Here is a 15164-nt window from a genome sequence, read left to right on the forward strand (position 1 = left end):
AGCAGAATAAACTAGAAACAATTAATCTTCCGATGAATGTGCAATGATAATATGAAAGATAAATACAATTCAGAGGCCATGCATGAACATTCCAGATACCATAGACTCTGCTCAAACTAAGTTGGAACAAAATCTGTCTATATATGTTCTAGCAATGGCTTTGCTACACTAAACAAGACGAGGGACTTGTAGAGCATTTGAACAAAGACCAAAGCATCAAGCTAATATAGTCTTCTTCATTGCAAGTGTTTTGTCAAACCCAGATAAGTAACTAAAGGCAAACATTAGTAAAAATAGGATCCTATTCCACATTTCCAACATATATTTTAAATGAGACCAAACTATTACCTTAATAATGGAATTGCATCTTACCAACTAATCCAGAGTGTGAACTCTAAACCCAGTGATAGGCAGAAAATATAGAGAGACATGAACAATTATTAATATGGAGTACATGAACTTCATTAGATTTTCAACGTCGTTTCTGTGTAGGGTAGCTAAAACTTCCAGGAATGAGTGATTGAAATATGCATCATGGATAAAAACTTACAATGAAGCAATCCACAATAAATAGAAAATGAAGAAAAAAAAAAATTGAAATGAAGAAGAGGATTTGGGGAAGTTTGATATATGGTTGAGCTACGTATTAGCAATGCAATTAAATCATCACTAAAGAATTTTACAACCCCAGGCCTTCCAAGTGGCTAGACACTCCATTAATCATATCAAACAGAAGTATAATTCAATCACAATTCAATCACAACTCTCTCTCTCTCTTCTCTCTCTCTCTCTCTCTCTCTCTCTACTGTAGATAATCCTAACACACACTGCATATCCACACAAGCATGCACAAATATTGTAGATAGACACAGAATCAGGATGTTGGGGCCTGGAGAAGGGTTATTTTCAGGTTCTCGGGTATGGAAATTCCAGTGGACAAGTTCATGCTAAACCTTGGTCAATTTAGTACAAACAAAGCCCTGTACATAACCATGACCAGACAAGTACATAATTCTTCACCCAAAAAAAAAAAGTCAGAACAGAATTGGTGTAGTCCAAACTTGAAATAATATTGAAAATTAAATTGCTCCTTTTTTTTTTTTTTTTTTTTGACGGGAGAACATAGCAAAATTTTAACTTGCTAATTATCAAATGAATGATTCTCTGAAGTATACGAGCGTGGATAAACCAACACACATATAATTAGAAAATACTCAAGAAGGTTAACATGTAGATGCAAATCAGGCTTACCTTTGTGTTCCGGGAAAAAAGTTAAAGCCATGAGCTTTTTCCAAAAGCCAAGCCTTGTTTGATAACAGCTGTTTGCAGTCCTGCAGATTAACTATGAAATTAGAAACTGACTAGTATATATTGTTTAAAACTAAAGCATAGTATAAGTCCATGTCCAATGCAATAATAAGTATGATTTTAGCACCTTTTTGAAGCTATCCCATCCACAGCTTATATAAACAAGTGTTTGAGGAAGCACATCACTTTCATCTGGCCTATTTGAGCCTTGTACACTGACAGAAGCTTCTCTTTCTCGCAAGATCCATGGTCTTTTTTCCTCTTCTCAAATTTGAGGGAGAGCTACAAATTAAGGAAATAGCAAATTGAAATGAGTTTCAGGCATTTAGTTCATGAGCCGAGTAAAGAACTGTGAAAATTCTTGATCCTAATATCACGGCCATATTGAAAGAAAGTGACTACCTGGAAGAAGCAACTGCCTTGCGCTTTACTGATGATATAGTCTGTAATGCAACTAAGCAGTGAGTCATCCAGCCCTTTTCGGGGAGGATCAACCACAATTACATCAGATCCCACCAACCATGAAAGAGGTTCCTGGCCAGGTAACAGACATCAATAAATCACAAGCTCTATTCACACGGAATCACAAGCTCTATTCACACCCCTGTCCAAACAAAAGGAGAAATGGAAAAGAAAGATAGATTGAAAAGGGAAGGTAGGATGGAGGTGATTAAGAGTGAAGTGAAATCATCTAGCACATCATTTTCTACCCCAGTGAGAATATCAGCAACCACAGTGCCAATAAGCAAGATCTCTACATCAGGGAAAGCTCTAATTCAATTGCTATCAAAGTAGTATCAAGTCCATCTCTAATCTACTCTACATTCCCCATCAAGCCAAAGAATTTACTAGCAAGAACAAAAGATAAAACTGCCAGGGATCTTTCTTTGTTAAAACCAAAGTCCCATAAAGTTGCATTAAATATACCCACAAGGCATATAGAATGCAAGCATCAATGCACTTGCTGTGCGTGACAAATTCTGTGAGAAGTACCACATATACCTCAATATAGACTCAAAGGCCCTGTTTTGCTCACCTTGTTTCCACTTATTTCCCGAAAAAATAAAGTTTTAAATAAAGGTTGATAAATTCAGATTAGGGTTAACAAGGGTTACTTTAGTTCAATTTATTGCTGAAATAAATAAAGTTCGGATACATTCTGATACAGGTGACTAGAATGCACCCTAAAAAAATGGTCACATCCTGCATGCAAATGAACTTGCTAGGAAAACTAAAATCTTTTACAGTGAGATAAAGGTACTAACTGGTTCAGCACCAATAAAATGCTTTAACTTACTAGTATCATACTATCATATAAACAAAACATCATTTAAATAGCTAAAAGAGTTTTCAAGGGACATAACACAATCGGTCATGAATGATTTTCACTGCAATTAACACTCCTGTAATACTGGCATTTCAAACATTAAGCAGCTTCACAAGGCGTGACCCATTCTACATTAGTATCTTCTTTGCCCACAGATCTCAGAGCAGTTTTTATAAGCAACAGCAAACATCTCAAAACAGTTCTATCAAAACTCACTACATACAATACACTATCGCCAGCTACCCAAACATTTTCCATGTCAGTAACTAAAAACAAGAGAACTAAGGCTCTTGCCTTCAGATAATTGATATACCATGTTAGTGGCTAACTAGAACAAGCAAGAACATAGCTTATATGTCAAAGTGATCGCAATCATTATCACATGTAAATACAGATGCAAACTTTAGAGGTTGTGATAGACACCATGGACGGTCTTATTAGAACCTCCTAACCCAAAAATCTACAGCCTTGAGCCAGTAAATGTATAATTCAGGAAATTCCAATAAGTGAAAAGGTACATATCGAGTTGATTATAGTGACCAAAAGCTTACCAGAGCAGCATCTACATTATGCCAGCTCATGTTGCTATCAACATTTGGTAAACGGCTGACTGTCTTCTCAAAGCAGTGCTTTGACTCCTTGTTAATCTCAACACACCTGACACTTCTGAGAACCTCATGAAAAAGAGGTGCAGAAAAGACAATAGAATTACATTAAAAGATGAGAATCGGATTCTTTTTCTTTATAAGCTAAGAGGAGAATAAGCCCCTTGAATATAAAAGACAAGTTTCTTACCTGCATTTTTTTTGCAACGGCTAATGATAATCCAATAACACCAGCTCCTCCATATAAATCAGTTACTGCTGAACCATAAGGAACATACTTATGTAACTTGCGGAGCAATGAATCAAAGGCCTATCAATAAAGAAAAAAAAATTAAGTCTGCAGAAAGACCAAAACAAATAAGCTGTGTTTACTTTCATAAATGTGCAAGATGCATCTATGTCCTTCCATAATGGACCAAAGACTTCGAAAATTTATGATCATAATACCAAACTGATCAAAATTATAAATATGAATTAAATGACCTAAAAAGGACCAATGTAGATTAGACCAAAATGGCAGGAAATACAATGCTTAGTATATGTTAAAGCAAACTGAAATTATACATACATCACTCCATCTCATTAAGAATGAGAGTCTTTTCAAGATTACAGTATCATACCCGTGTATTTGCTTGTCCAAAGCTAGAAGGAGTCAAGTAGATATCAATTCCTCCAACATGCTCCCAAAAATCTCTTTCACCAACAAGATGTCTCCATCTATTGCCAAAAATTATCTGCATTATCAACAAGTGTATCTTGGTCAAGGAACTTTAAGCCCGTGCTGAGTAGTATAGTTAGTTACACTAATTTCAAGAAGAGGTTGACAGAACTCTATTGCCTAGATTTAGTAATACAATGAATGGAACAGTATCTTACAAACGATTTGTTATAAATTTTGTTATTTTCCTTTCTCAAATATCTAAGAACAAACTTATAAATGGAAAACAGGAAAAGTAACAGAGTACCAATGCATGAAGGTTCTCTGACTGACTTTTGAGATAATTTTTTCAGACAGTAAGTTTCTAATATCCAGCATACACAAAGATTCAGAAGTTTCTTGAGCATAAAAAATTTAACTCTACATTTGTTAAACAGTACATTAGTTTCTGCTTTATTTGGAACTTTTCTGTAAACTAATTTCTTGCTAATTTACTAAATAGAAATTAAAAAAAAAAAAAAATTGAAGAAGGTATCAAACTAGTAGGGACACTATTCTAACTCAAGGTGTGATTTTAAAATTGATATTCAAGGAAAGAAGAGTCGTACATCTCATTCAGATAGAAACCTGCATTGGACTATTGCTCAACAGGAGTTAATATATTGACCTTTTTATTCTTCTAAAATTCTACATTTACTCCCACTGATATATACCTTTACCCCCAGTTCTTTTCCTCATCAAACATTCTTTAACGAAAACTTTTGCTATATGGCAATTTGGACTTTGTCCTTAGTTTTATATCTTATATCTCTCATAAGTTCAAATTGTAGGAGTTATATCAATTTACAAATTGCTAACTCAAATAATAATAAGGATTATATGGAGGAATAAATATGGGTTACAACCCGGGATAACAAAATATATAATTTTTTAAATATTTCATATATATTGTTATCCCGGGTTGTAACCCACATTTATTCCTTCATATAATCCTTATTATTATTTGAGTTAGCAATTTGTAAATTGATATAACTCCTACATTTGGTATCAGAGCCACATTATTTGCAATATCCCAAAATGTCTACAAACTTTGTTCAACCACAAGTACCCCAATTGTCAAAAGACCAATATGAAGATTGGTGCATCAAAATGAAAGCATTTGGTTCCCAAGATTTGTGGGAAATTGTTAATGATGGGTTTGAAAATCCATCGGATGAAACAAAAGCGACATTAACTAAACAGAAGAAAGATGAGTTGAAAGAAAATCAGAAGAAATATCAAATGGCACTATTTTTTATCTACGCAGGATTAGACCGCGAAACATTTGTGAAAATCTCAAATGCAACCACAAGCAAGGAAGCTTGGGATAATCTTACAACTATATTTAAAGGAGTCGAGAGAGTTCGAAAAATTCACTTACAAGCACTACGAGGTGAATTTGAGGAAATCAAAATGACTAGTAATGAGTCAATCTCTGAATATTTTTCTCACCTACTTACAAATGTTAACCAACAAAAATTAAATGGAGAAAAGATTGAAGATAAAAAGATTATTGAGAAAGTACTTCGATCATGCAATAAAAGATTTAACCATGTATTACCTACGATAGAAGAATCAAAAGATATTGATTCATTATCAATAGAAGAACTTATGAGATCCTTTTAAGTACATGAACAAAGAATTCAGAAGAATGATGAACCAGGTATTATAGAGCAGGCACTTAAATCAAAGTTGTCATTAAATGAACAAAGAGGTGGAAATCGACGAGGCGAATTTCGTGGACGAGGAAAAGGTCGTGGTAACTACCAACCTCGCAACCAAAGTAATGAGAGAAGTTTTTAGCCAAGGGAAAGGGTCAAACAGTGGAGGAAAGAGTTTCAACGAACGCGGTAAATCAAAAGACATTCAGTGCTATAATTGTCAAAAATATGGACATTATGCATTTGACTATTGGAGCAAACAAAATGATCAAGGCAATCGATTAAAATTTGCTAAATCATCAAGAAACAATGAAGAAAGTCCTACATTGTTATTGGCACATGAAGAAGCTAGTAATCAGCAAGACGTGGTTTTTCGATTCTGGAGCTAGCAACCACATGTGTGGGAGAAATCAGCAAGACGTGGTTTTTCGATTCTGGAGCTAGCAACCACATGTGTGGGAAAAAAGAATTTTTTATTGACCTTGATGAGAAGATTCAAGGTAATGGAAGTTTGGAAGATTCATCCAAACTACAAGTTGAAGGTAAAGGAAAAATACAATTTTTTTCTTAAGAATGGATATGAAGAATTCATTTCTACTGTTTATTATGTGTCAAATATAAAGAGTAACATTCTCAGTATTGGACAACTTTTGGAAAAAGGATATATTGTTCATATGGAGGGTAATCATCTTCAACTAAAAGATAATAGTGGAAGAATCATTGCTCAATCGAAAATGACGAAGAATTGCATGTTTCCGCTGCAACTTAACACCGAGGTTCAAAAGTGTTTCTACGATATTATGGAGAATGAGTCATGGAAATGGCATAAACGTTTTGGGCATTTACATTTCAATGGTCTAAAAGTTTTGCAATCAAAGAATATGGTGCATGGATTACCTACCATTGAAGTTTGTGAAATATGCACAACTAGAAAACAAGCTAAACTTCCATTCCAAAAGGGATTATCATGGAGAGCTAAAGCACCATTAGAATTGGTACACACAGATATATGTGGACCATTGGAGCCAATATCTTGAGGAGGTAATCGCTATTTTATTACCTTCATTGATGATTATTGTAGAAAATTATGGGAGTATATGCTGAAGGAAAAGTCAGCATTCGTACAATTTAAGGCTCGAGTAGAGCTAGAAAGTGGACGTAAGTTGAAAACACTTAGGTCTGATCGAGGGGGCGAATATACATCAAATATATTCAAATATTTCAATAGAGATGCAAGAATTAGACAACAATTTACAGCCTCCTATACACCACAATAAAATGGAATTGCCGAATCGATGAATCAAACAATTCTAGACATGATGCGAAGCATTTTGAAAGAAAGAGGATTGCCAATGGACAAAAGTTGTTGCATGGACAACTTATATTCTAAATCGTTGTCCTACAAAGAGTGTAAAGAATATGACACCACAAAAAGCATGGAGTGGTGAGAAGCCAAATGTTGAACATTTCGAGTATTTGGGTGCATAGCCTATGCTCAAATACCCGAGGCATAGAGAAAGAAGTAAGATTACCGAGGTGAAAAATGTATCTTCATTGGATACAGTTCACAATCTAAAGCTTATAAGCTGTACAATCCAATTATTGGAAAGCTGATTGAGAGTAAAGACGTAATCTTTACTGAAGGAGAATCTTGGAAATGGGATAATCAAGAAAGGGAAAAAGAAAAAGAGAAAATTGTTTTTGAAGATTATAATGATATTTCCGAAAAAACTCAGCCAAGGACTCTAACAAATAATAATGATTCATCATCATCATCGCCATCAACTGAAAGATCAGATTCAACATCAAAAAACACCTGTTAAAATGAGAAGTCTAAGAGACATATATGAAGAGACAAATGAAGTTAATGAAGTTGATTTATTTTGCTTATATGCAAACCACGAACCCATTAATTTTGAAGAAGCATTAGGAGAAGAGGAATGGATATCCTCTATGAAAAAGGAGATTCAGTCAATAGAGAAAAATGATACATGGGAGTTGGCTACATTGCCAAAGGGCCATAAGGCCATAGGTGTAAAATGGGTTTATAAGATAAAAAAGAGGTGTAGATGGAAGCGTTGAAAGATACAAGGCAAGACTTGTAGCAAAAGGATACAAGCAAAAGTATGGTGTTGATTATGATGAAGTGTTTGCTCCCATAGCTCGTTTAGACACCGTAAGAATGATGATCTCACTTGCCGCACATCACAAATGGAAGATATATTAACTTGATGTTAAGTCAGCATTTTTAAATGGAATTATAGAAGAAGAAGTTTATGTGGAACAACCAGAAGGTTTTGTCATCAAGGAAAAAGAAGATAAAGTACTTCGTTTGAAAAAGGCACTTTATGGTCTAAAGCAAGACCCACGAGCTTGGAATACACGTATAGACGGATACTTGATCCAGAATGGTTTTATCAAAGTGTCCATACGAACATGCTATATATATGAAGAAGAATGGTGATTATATTCCTATAGTAAGTTTATATGTTGATGATCTATTATTCACCAGCAACAGCCAAAGTATGTTTGATGATTTCAAAGCGGCAATGTTCAAAGAATTTGAAATGACAAATTGTGGGCTAATGAACTTCTTTCTAGGCATTGAGGTAAAGCAATGTGAAGATGGAATTTTTATTTCACAAAAGAAATGTGCAAAGAAATACTTGAGAAATTTAAAATGGGCTCATGCAAACCCATGAGCATTCCCATCGCAAGAAGTTGACAAAAGTTGGAGAAGGAAAATTGATTGATCCAACTTTATATAGAAGTCTAGTTGGAAGTTTGAGATACTTGACTATCACAAGGCCTGATATTGTATATGGAGTTGGGCCTGTGAGTAGATATATGGAAACACCAAAAGAAAGTAGATATATGGAAACACCAAAAGAATTACATTGGTGCCCTGCAAAGAAAATAGTAAGGTATATTAAAGGTACCTTAGATTATGGGATGTTTTACTCTTATGGAGATGAAGCAACGTTATACGGCTATTCAGATAGTGATAGTGATTGGGCTGGAGCTCAACATGAAAGAAAAAGTACATCAGGATATGTATTTTATCTAGGTTCAACTGCTATTACCTGGAGTTCTAAAAAACAGCCAGTTGTGGCACTATCAAGTTGTGAAGTTGAATACATAGCAGCTTCGTCTGCAGTTTGTGAAGCATTATGGTTGAGAAATCTCTTGAAAGAAACTGGTCATGTTCAAGAAGGACCAACTACGATCTATGTAGATAATATGTCAGCAATAAAACTTGCTAAGAATCCAGTACAACATGGAAGAAGCAAGCATATTGATACTCGGTTTCATTTTCTTCGAGATCAAGTTAAACAAGGAACAATCACACATCACACTGAAGTATTGTAATAGTGCTGAGCAAGTTGCAGACATATTTACGAAGCCCCGATCTTATAAAACATTTAAACAATTAAGAGAGTTACACGGAATGAAAGTTAAAGTTTGAGAGGGCGCGTTGAAAACCACAAACTTTATTTAGAAAAACTATTTTTGTATTGCTTATATTAGAATAAGATATGAGAGGATAATGATGATTGTTAATTCTTATCCTCTACATAATTAGCAAATGAGATCATATAAATTCAAATTTTTATTTACAATAATAAAAAATAAAAAATAAAAAAAATTAAAAATAAAAAAAGAGAGAGACAGAAAGAAAATTAAAAAGGAGAGAATATAAGGAGAAGTTTTATTATATTAAGGAAGAGTATATTTTGTTATCCCGGGTTGTAACCCACATTTATTCCTCCATATAATCCTTATTATTATTTGAGTTAGCAATTTGTAAATTGATATAACTCCTACACAAATTTGCTTATGTTATTCCCATCCCGTTTTTCTTACTTCATTGCGTTTCTCCTTTCATTTACTCCATATCAATTTGCAAGGCTCTACATCATAAACCCAGACAACAAAAATTAATGGATCTCCTGGAAAGAATATTTAAATAAATAAAGAAAGAGTTGGATATCTCAAAAAGTACTTTAAACTAGTCATTTGTGTATGCAAAACAGCTTATGTCACCATATTTTCACCATATTCTTGACACACAAAGTATTTACTTACATTGCTGTTTGAAGTCTGAAAATTAGCCCAAATGGAATGAATTATGTTAACATTGCTCCTTTGGCCACCATTAGTCCGTAGAAACTGAAAGCATAAATCTTAACAGATTATAACTAATAAAACCAACAGTAAAAATGCTCGTAAATAAAAAAAATAAAAAATAAAATAAAGAGAGAAGGATCTAATGTGCATATTTTTCAAACTAGATGTGCAAAATTTTTAGAGCCAAATGTGCAAATTGTTTTGGCTCAAATTTTAAGAGCAATTTTTTTTAATTGAATGTGATTTTTTTTTATTTTTTCTCCTTCCAACAAAAAAATTAATGATATACACATTCAGCTTCTAAAGTTTAAATATTAGGTTAAAAAAAAGTTGCACATCTATCATTCTCATGTTAAAAACATCCCATTGGATATGTTTCCTATATGTTGTTCCAATTTACTCCCTCCTTACATAAATGTTTCTCTAAGAGGGGATGAGCAATATCAGTGCACACTTTTGACCATAACAACATTAACAACTAAACTATCGTGAAGACAGCAATAAGAAAACAACTATTGACGAAGAGAAAAAAATATCCTCCTTCTAATCAAATTAAACTATATTTTTACATTATCTCAGCATTATAGGCCAAAAAAAATAAAAATATAAAATATAAACTCTATTCTAGTCAATCACACCTCAGTTTCATCACTACCCATATAATCCTAGACATTGGGTGACATAGAGCTAGGTGCACCAAAGGGTGGTTTTTTTTACTCGTTTGATATTTTTAGCTCAAAATATTGAATGAGCAGAAAATAACATTAGGTGCACCATATTCCCGGGTGTATATTATATTTTCAATATAATCCACCCCTTCATCATATAGGCGATGTTAGGGCTTCCATCTACAACCAAAAATAAATGTTGTATATTTATTTCTATATAATATCTGTGTCAAAATAGTCCGCACCAAATATCTAGCACCCTTATTTAGTGAGTGTAAACACTGACATAAAAATGGGCAGCTAGAAAAATTGTTCTTTGATCACATTTCCCCTCCTAGTATGTGCAGCTAGTACTCAACCAGCTCGTTATAAGTCATTAATGTGACCAAACTTTTTTTTTTTTTTTTTTTTTTTGGTGTTGCTTATCAATTTTCTCAAATAATCTGAACGGGTGGAGAATAAGTTCCAGGTTTCAGAAACCTTGGTCCTTACCAAATAAAAATGAGTGCTAAGTAGTATGTCTGTATGAACAACCTATGCTTGTATTTGGGGTTTTTGCCCTTTTTGGGCGGAAAAATGATGAAAAATACAAAGGTATACAGTTGTTGTATGCTTGTACTTTTACCGATAGAAAACTATGGTGCTTAGTTGATTGACAAGCCACACAAATACAAATATTTGAGGGTCTTGAGGTCTTCTCATATAAGAATATCACCCTCCGATATATGGCTATCTGATGGTACTTTTTGTAATAAAGTGACAGTACAAAAGTAAGAAATAGGAATATCTTTCTTTCTCTCCTTTGTGGAATCTATGGATCTCCACTCTCTAGACTACGGAAAGACATGTAAAAGTAATAGCCTTATGTTTATGGGCCTTATAATTGTTCCCTGACTTATAGCAAGAGCTTGTCTACAGCATTAGTCAAAGGTTTAGAACTCTTTCTTATAAATATTAAGTACAGACCATACCCTCTGCAAAGCTATACCCTACACGCATTTCCTCATGTATAGAAATCGCAGAAAATACCACCTCCTGCTGCCAATAGTCTTCTTCAAAATTCGGTTAAATTATTCTCTCAATCTCTCTCCCTGTTTGCCTTTTAAATTAAACCACACAAAGCAAAAACTATGAAATCATTTTAACTTTGGGAAGGTAGGGTTCAATATAATCATTATGTATGAGACTGGGAAGGTAGGGTTCAATATAATCATTATGTATGAGACTTTAGGGCTAATTGGGCTATAAACATCAAAAGTAAGCATTGATTGAAGGCTTGTCTTTATTTTATATATAGATTCTTCACTCTATCACAGGGGCGGATGTAGCTAACATTGAGGCTATGCACCTGCATACCCCTCAAATCATGTTAATTTTTTATTTTTTGATGAGTTTGACTTAACAAAATATAGCATATATAGATAAGGGAATAGAAGGATAGTGGGTAGCTGTTAACATCTAAAAAGTGTATTGAAGCAAATAGTATACGAAATATTATCTCCTCTAACTCTCTCTACTCATGTTCCCATCAAAGATTTTTAATTAACTGCTCCATACAAACTGCAATATGCAATTTATCAATCACCTGTACTCCTGTAGGTTTATTTATTATTCCCACTGTTTCAAAATTAAGCGCTTGTTTCTATGATGATAGTCAAATATAAACAACTTTTACTACATATTTAATTCTCATTAATATATATATAAAAAAAAAAAAAATACGAATAGTAATCTAAGATATCGTTGGATTTGTTTCAATAATATGTTGTTTAGACGAAGTAATATCAACTTTATATAATTTTTGTCAACATATTGATGGTCAAATACCGCGTAAAGTGAAATAGACATTTAATTTGGGGATGGTGTGAGTTTTATGTAGGGTTTTATCTTGCAACTTTGAATTATATGTTGATTATTTAGCATTAGACTCATCTTATGATGTTATCTAAATTCCTTTATGTAATTGTGCATAGCCTGATTTTAAAACTTGGATACGCCACTGCTCTATCACATGTTAAAGCCTAAAGCTATCACCCTAAGAATTCTGCTAAAATATGGTCACTAATCCAAATTAGATTTTATATTTCTTTAATTTCCCATGACATGATTTTCCCAAAAATACTTCTCAAAGGTGATGCATAAGTAGCATAAAATTTGCTTAAGAATTCCTAAACTAGTTAAACAACTTACATTAGCCAATGAATTAAGTTTCTCAGAGCTTTGTGTCGTCTCACTTCTTGAGTTCCAAACTAATGTCACCTGCACTTTACCTAAATAAAGGTATGTCAGGCTCCAAAAGATTCAACGGAATAAAATATAAACAAAACATCTCAAACTAAACACTTGAAATTTAAGCTAGCATGTGTATAGATGATAACCATTTCTATATCTTTCAGAAAACGGAAGGGATGTGCTATGTGTTGTTACGACCATCTGCACACACTCAAATTCAATAATATGGATTAGGTTATGAATATGAAATAGCTAATTAAATCTAAAAAATAGCATATCAACACTAACTTGCACATATCGCAATTCACCGGTCCCCAAGTCTTCATCATATGGTTCTACTTCCAATTTCGCAATACCTAAGAAACCATACAATTAAACTTAAAATAAATAAGTATATAACACTATTTCAAATATATTCATAGATTGTAAGAGAAAATATGCGCTACATCAAGCTTTCAAAAACAAACCTTTTCGAAGCAACTCAACAGCTGCGTTAATGTTGGGATGATGAGCTGCAACCCAATTAACAGACACAATTAAATGATTTAATCAATCAACATATGAATGAACAAGAAGGCTGGAAGCCCATGTTCTGTTCAACTTAATTTTGCTCAAATCAACCAATTTTTGCTAATCTGAAATTAATTTGGTAAAATGCAATCAATTTGCTAGGCCCAACTTCTTTTGTCAAAGTAATATGTCGAACATGATAGTAATACAGTCAAAAATGTTGTTTTAAACATGTAGGAGTGTAGGACTGTGGGATAGAGCTCAAAAGTCAAACCTCTGCATTCAGGAATGTCCACAACATTATGCGTACCCTCCTCATACAGGCCGATCATAGGGTTAGCTGATGAACCACGTACAGCAAGCTTTGCCCGACATCTCCAACCATACTGCATTCCAAATTTGACATAATTAACATTGAAATGCAATTGATTCCATAATATTGCACATAACTCACAATGTACTACAGTAAATCATACCAAGAGATTCTATAAACAACATCTTGGGTTTTGTACAATAATCATCTTCATAATTCGGAAACATAACATAAAAATCATATATGCCCTGTGTGCATTTGCATGAACCACCCTCCCCTACTTTTATAAGCTATGAAGTACAATTCTATGTTTAGATGTCCCAAATAACAGGTCACTATTCACATATACTTAATGAAACAATTAATTTTTGTATACTTACAGTTTAAAAAAATAAATAATAAATTAATAAATAGTTGCAGTATCATAATAAAATATTCTCAACCATTGTATTACGTATAATTATAGTAGTTTGAGCGAATCCCTTAAAAGTCACACTTAGTGTAGCCTATTATAGTCGACTTTATGTTGCCTATCAAAGTAGGACGGAGAGAATAATTTGAATTTTCGAACAATAGCAAACATATTAGTTAGCAATGAACAAATTCAAATATGAATTGCATAAAACATCAAATAGAACAAATTATTTTAAAACAAAACAAAGATTAAATAGATAAACTAATTAATGAAATTAACTAATCGGCAATTTTCATACCAGTCTACAACTGTCGAAAGTGAAATCGGAAACACCATAGCGTTTGAAGAACTCGGCAGCCTCATCAACAATACTCGGATGGTGGAGGTCATACTCGTGCGTACAACCCGAACAACTAACCAAAATCAAATTAAATCAACAAATTCCAACAAAATTTAATCCGAATTTCAAAACAAAGAATTACAGAGGAAGAAATTGAAGAACATACGAGTAAAAATGGGGGCACTGAAGAGCGCAAGAGAGAGAGGGAGGAGGAGATGAAGAATTGAGGTTGTTTGGGTTTAAGGAGAGAGAATTAGGCGGTGCTGACGGTGGTGGAGGTGGTGGTGGTGGTTGGGTGCGGACGGCGGCGGAGGTGAAGCGGCGGGGAGTGGTGGGAGTGGTGGAAGAGAGGTGAAGAGGAGAGAGAAAGGAGAGTAGCATTTTATGGAGTTGCAGAAATGCAGAGAATGTTAGAGAGTAGAATGGTGGAGGATGGATTTTGCTGTTGCTGTTACTCTGCTACTCCCATGGCGGAATTGGATAATACTAGAGTATGTTTTTATTTATTGTTTTGAATTTCTGGTTTTTGGGATGCATTAGGCACCTAGAAATAGATGCACTGCATCTGTAATATGAACATTTAGTGAAAAAAACGGATTTTTCATGATATACCACTGAGTTTCTTCAAAATTCATCATATACCACACAAAATTTTTTAATTCACCATATACCATTGAGTTTTCGTACGTTAACACAGAATACCATTAATGGTAACTGCCGTTAGTGTGCCGTTAACGCCATTAGTAATTAGGGTTAATTATGCCACGTGGCTGTCACTTATTGGCTCTTATTAATATTATCTAATTAATTAGTTAAATAAAGAATTAAAAAAAAAACAACTTGGTTCTTCCTCACTCCACCAACCCCGACACCCCCTTCCCCCACCAGCCCAGCTCCCCTCCCCCCGGCGGCCTTGCCCAGCCTCCTCCCTCGCAATCCCTCCCTGCGGGCTGCCGGAAT

At 34.0% G+C, this 15164-nt stretch overlaps 1 protein-coding gene across 1 annotated transcript; it reads right to left on the reverse strand.

The window, feature by feature from the left end:
* Positions 1 to 1762: 1762 nt before the first annotated feature.
* LOC110715259 (uncharacterized RNA methyltransferase pc1998-like) lies at positions 1763 to 14758 on the reverse strand. Its single transcript, XM_021893823.1, has 12 exons — positions 14371 to 14758; positions 14163 to 14277; positions 13411 to 13522; positions 13094 to 13138; positions 12915 to 12982; positions 12773 to 12827; positions 12585 to 12664; positions 9685 to 9768; positions 3861 to 3974; positions 3431 to 3550; positions 3187 to 3301; positions 1763 to 1842 (listed from the first exon to the last, which is right to left on the reverse strand). The coding sequence occupies exons 1-11, from the start codon at positions 14583 to 14585 to the stop codon at positions 3284 to 3286; spliced, it is 1026 nt and encodes a 341-aa protein (XP_021749515.1). The 5' UTR covers positions 14586 to 14758; the 3' UTR covers positions 1763 to 1842; positions 3187 to 3283.
* Between the last annotated feature and the right edge of the window lie 406 nt (positions 14759 to 15164).

This window comes from Chenopodium quinoa, unplaced genomic scaffold (assembly GCF_001683475.1).
Source record: "Chenopodium quinoa cultivar QQ74 unplaced genomic scaffold, ASM168347v1, whole genome shotgun sequence".
NCBI lineage: Eukaryota > Viridiplantae > Streptophyta > Magnoliopsida > Caryophyllales > Amaranthaceae > Chenopodium > Chenopodium quinoa.

What these genes read in the sequence shown, in the direction of transcription:
- LOC110715259 (XM_021893823.1), bottom strand. Translation starts at nt 14,585, where the DNA reads ATGCTACTCTCCTTTCTCTCTCCTCTTCACCTCTCTTCCACCACTCCC. An exon ending in GGACATTCCTGAATGCAGAG is followed by an intron (nt 13,139 to 13,410) that starts GTTTGACTTTTG and finishes ATTGGGTTGCAG; the next exon opens with CTCATCATCCCAACATTAAC. An exon ending in TGTTGAGTTGCTTCGAAAAG is followed by an intron (nt 12,983 to 13,093) that starts GTTTGTTTTTGA and finishes ATGGTTTCTTAG; the next exon opens with GTATTGCGAAATTGGAAGTA.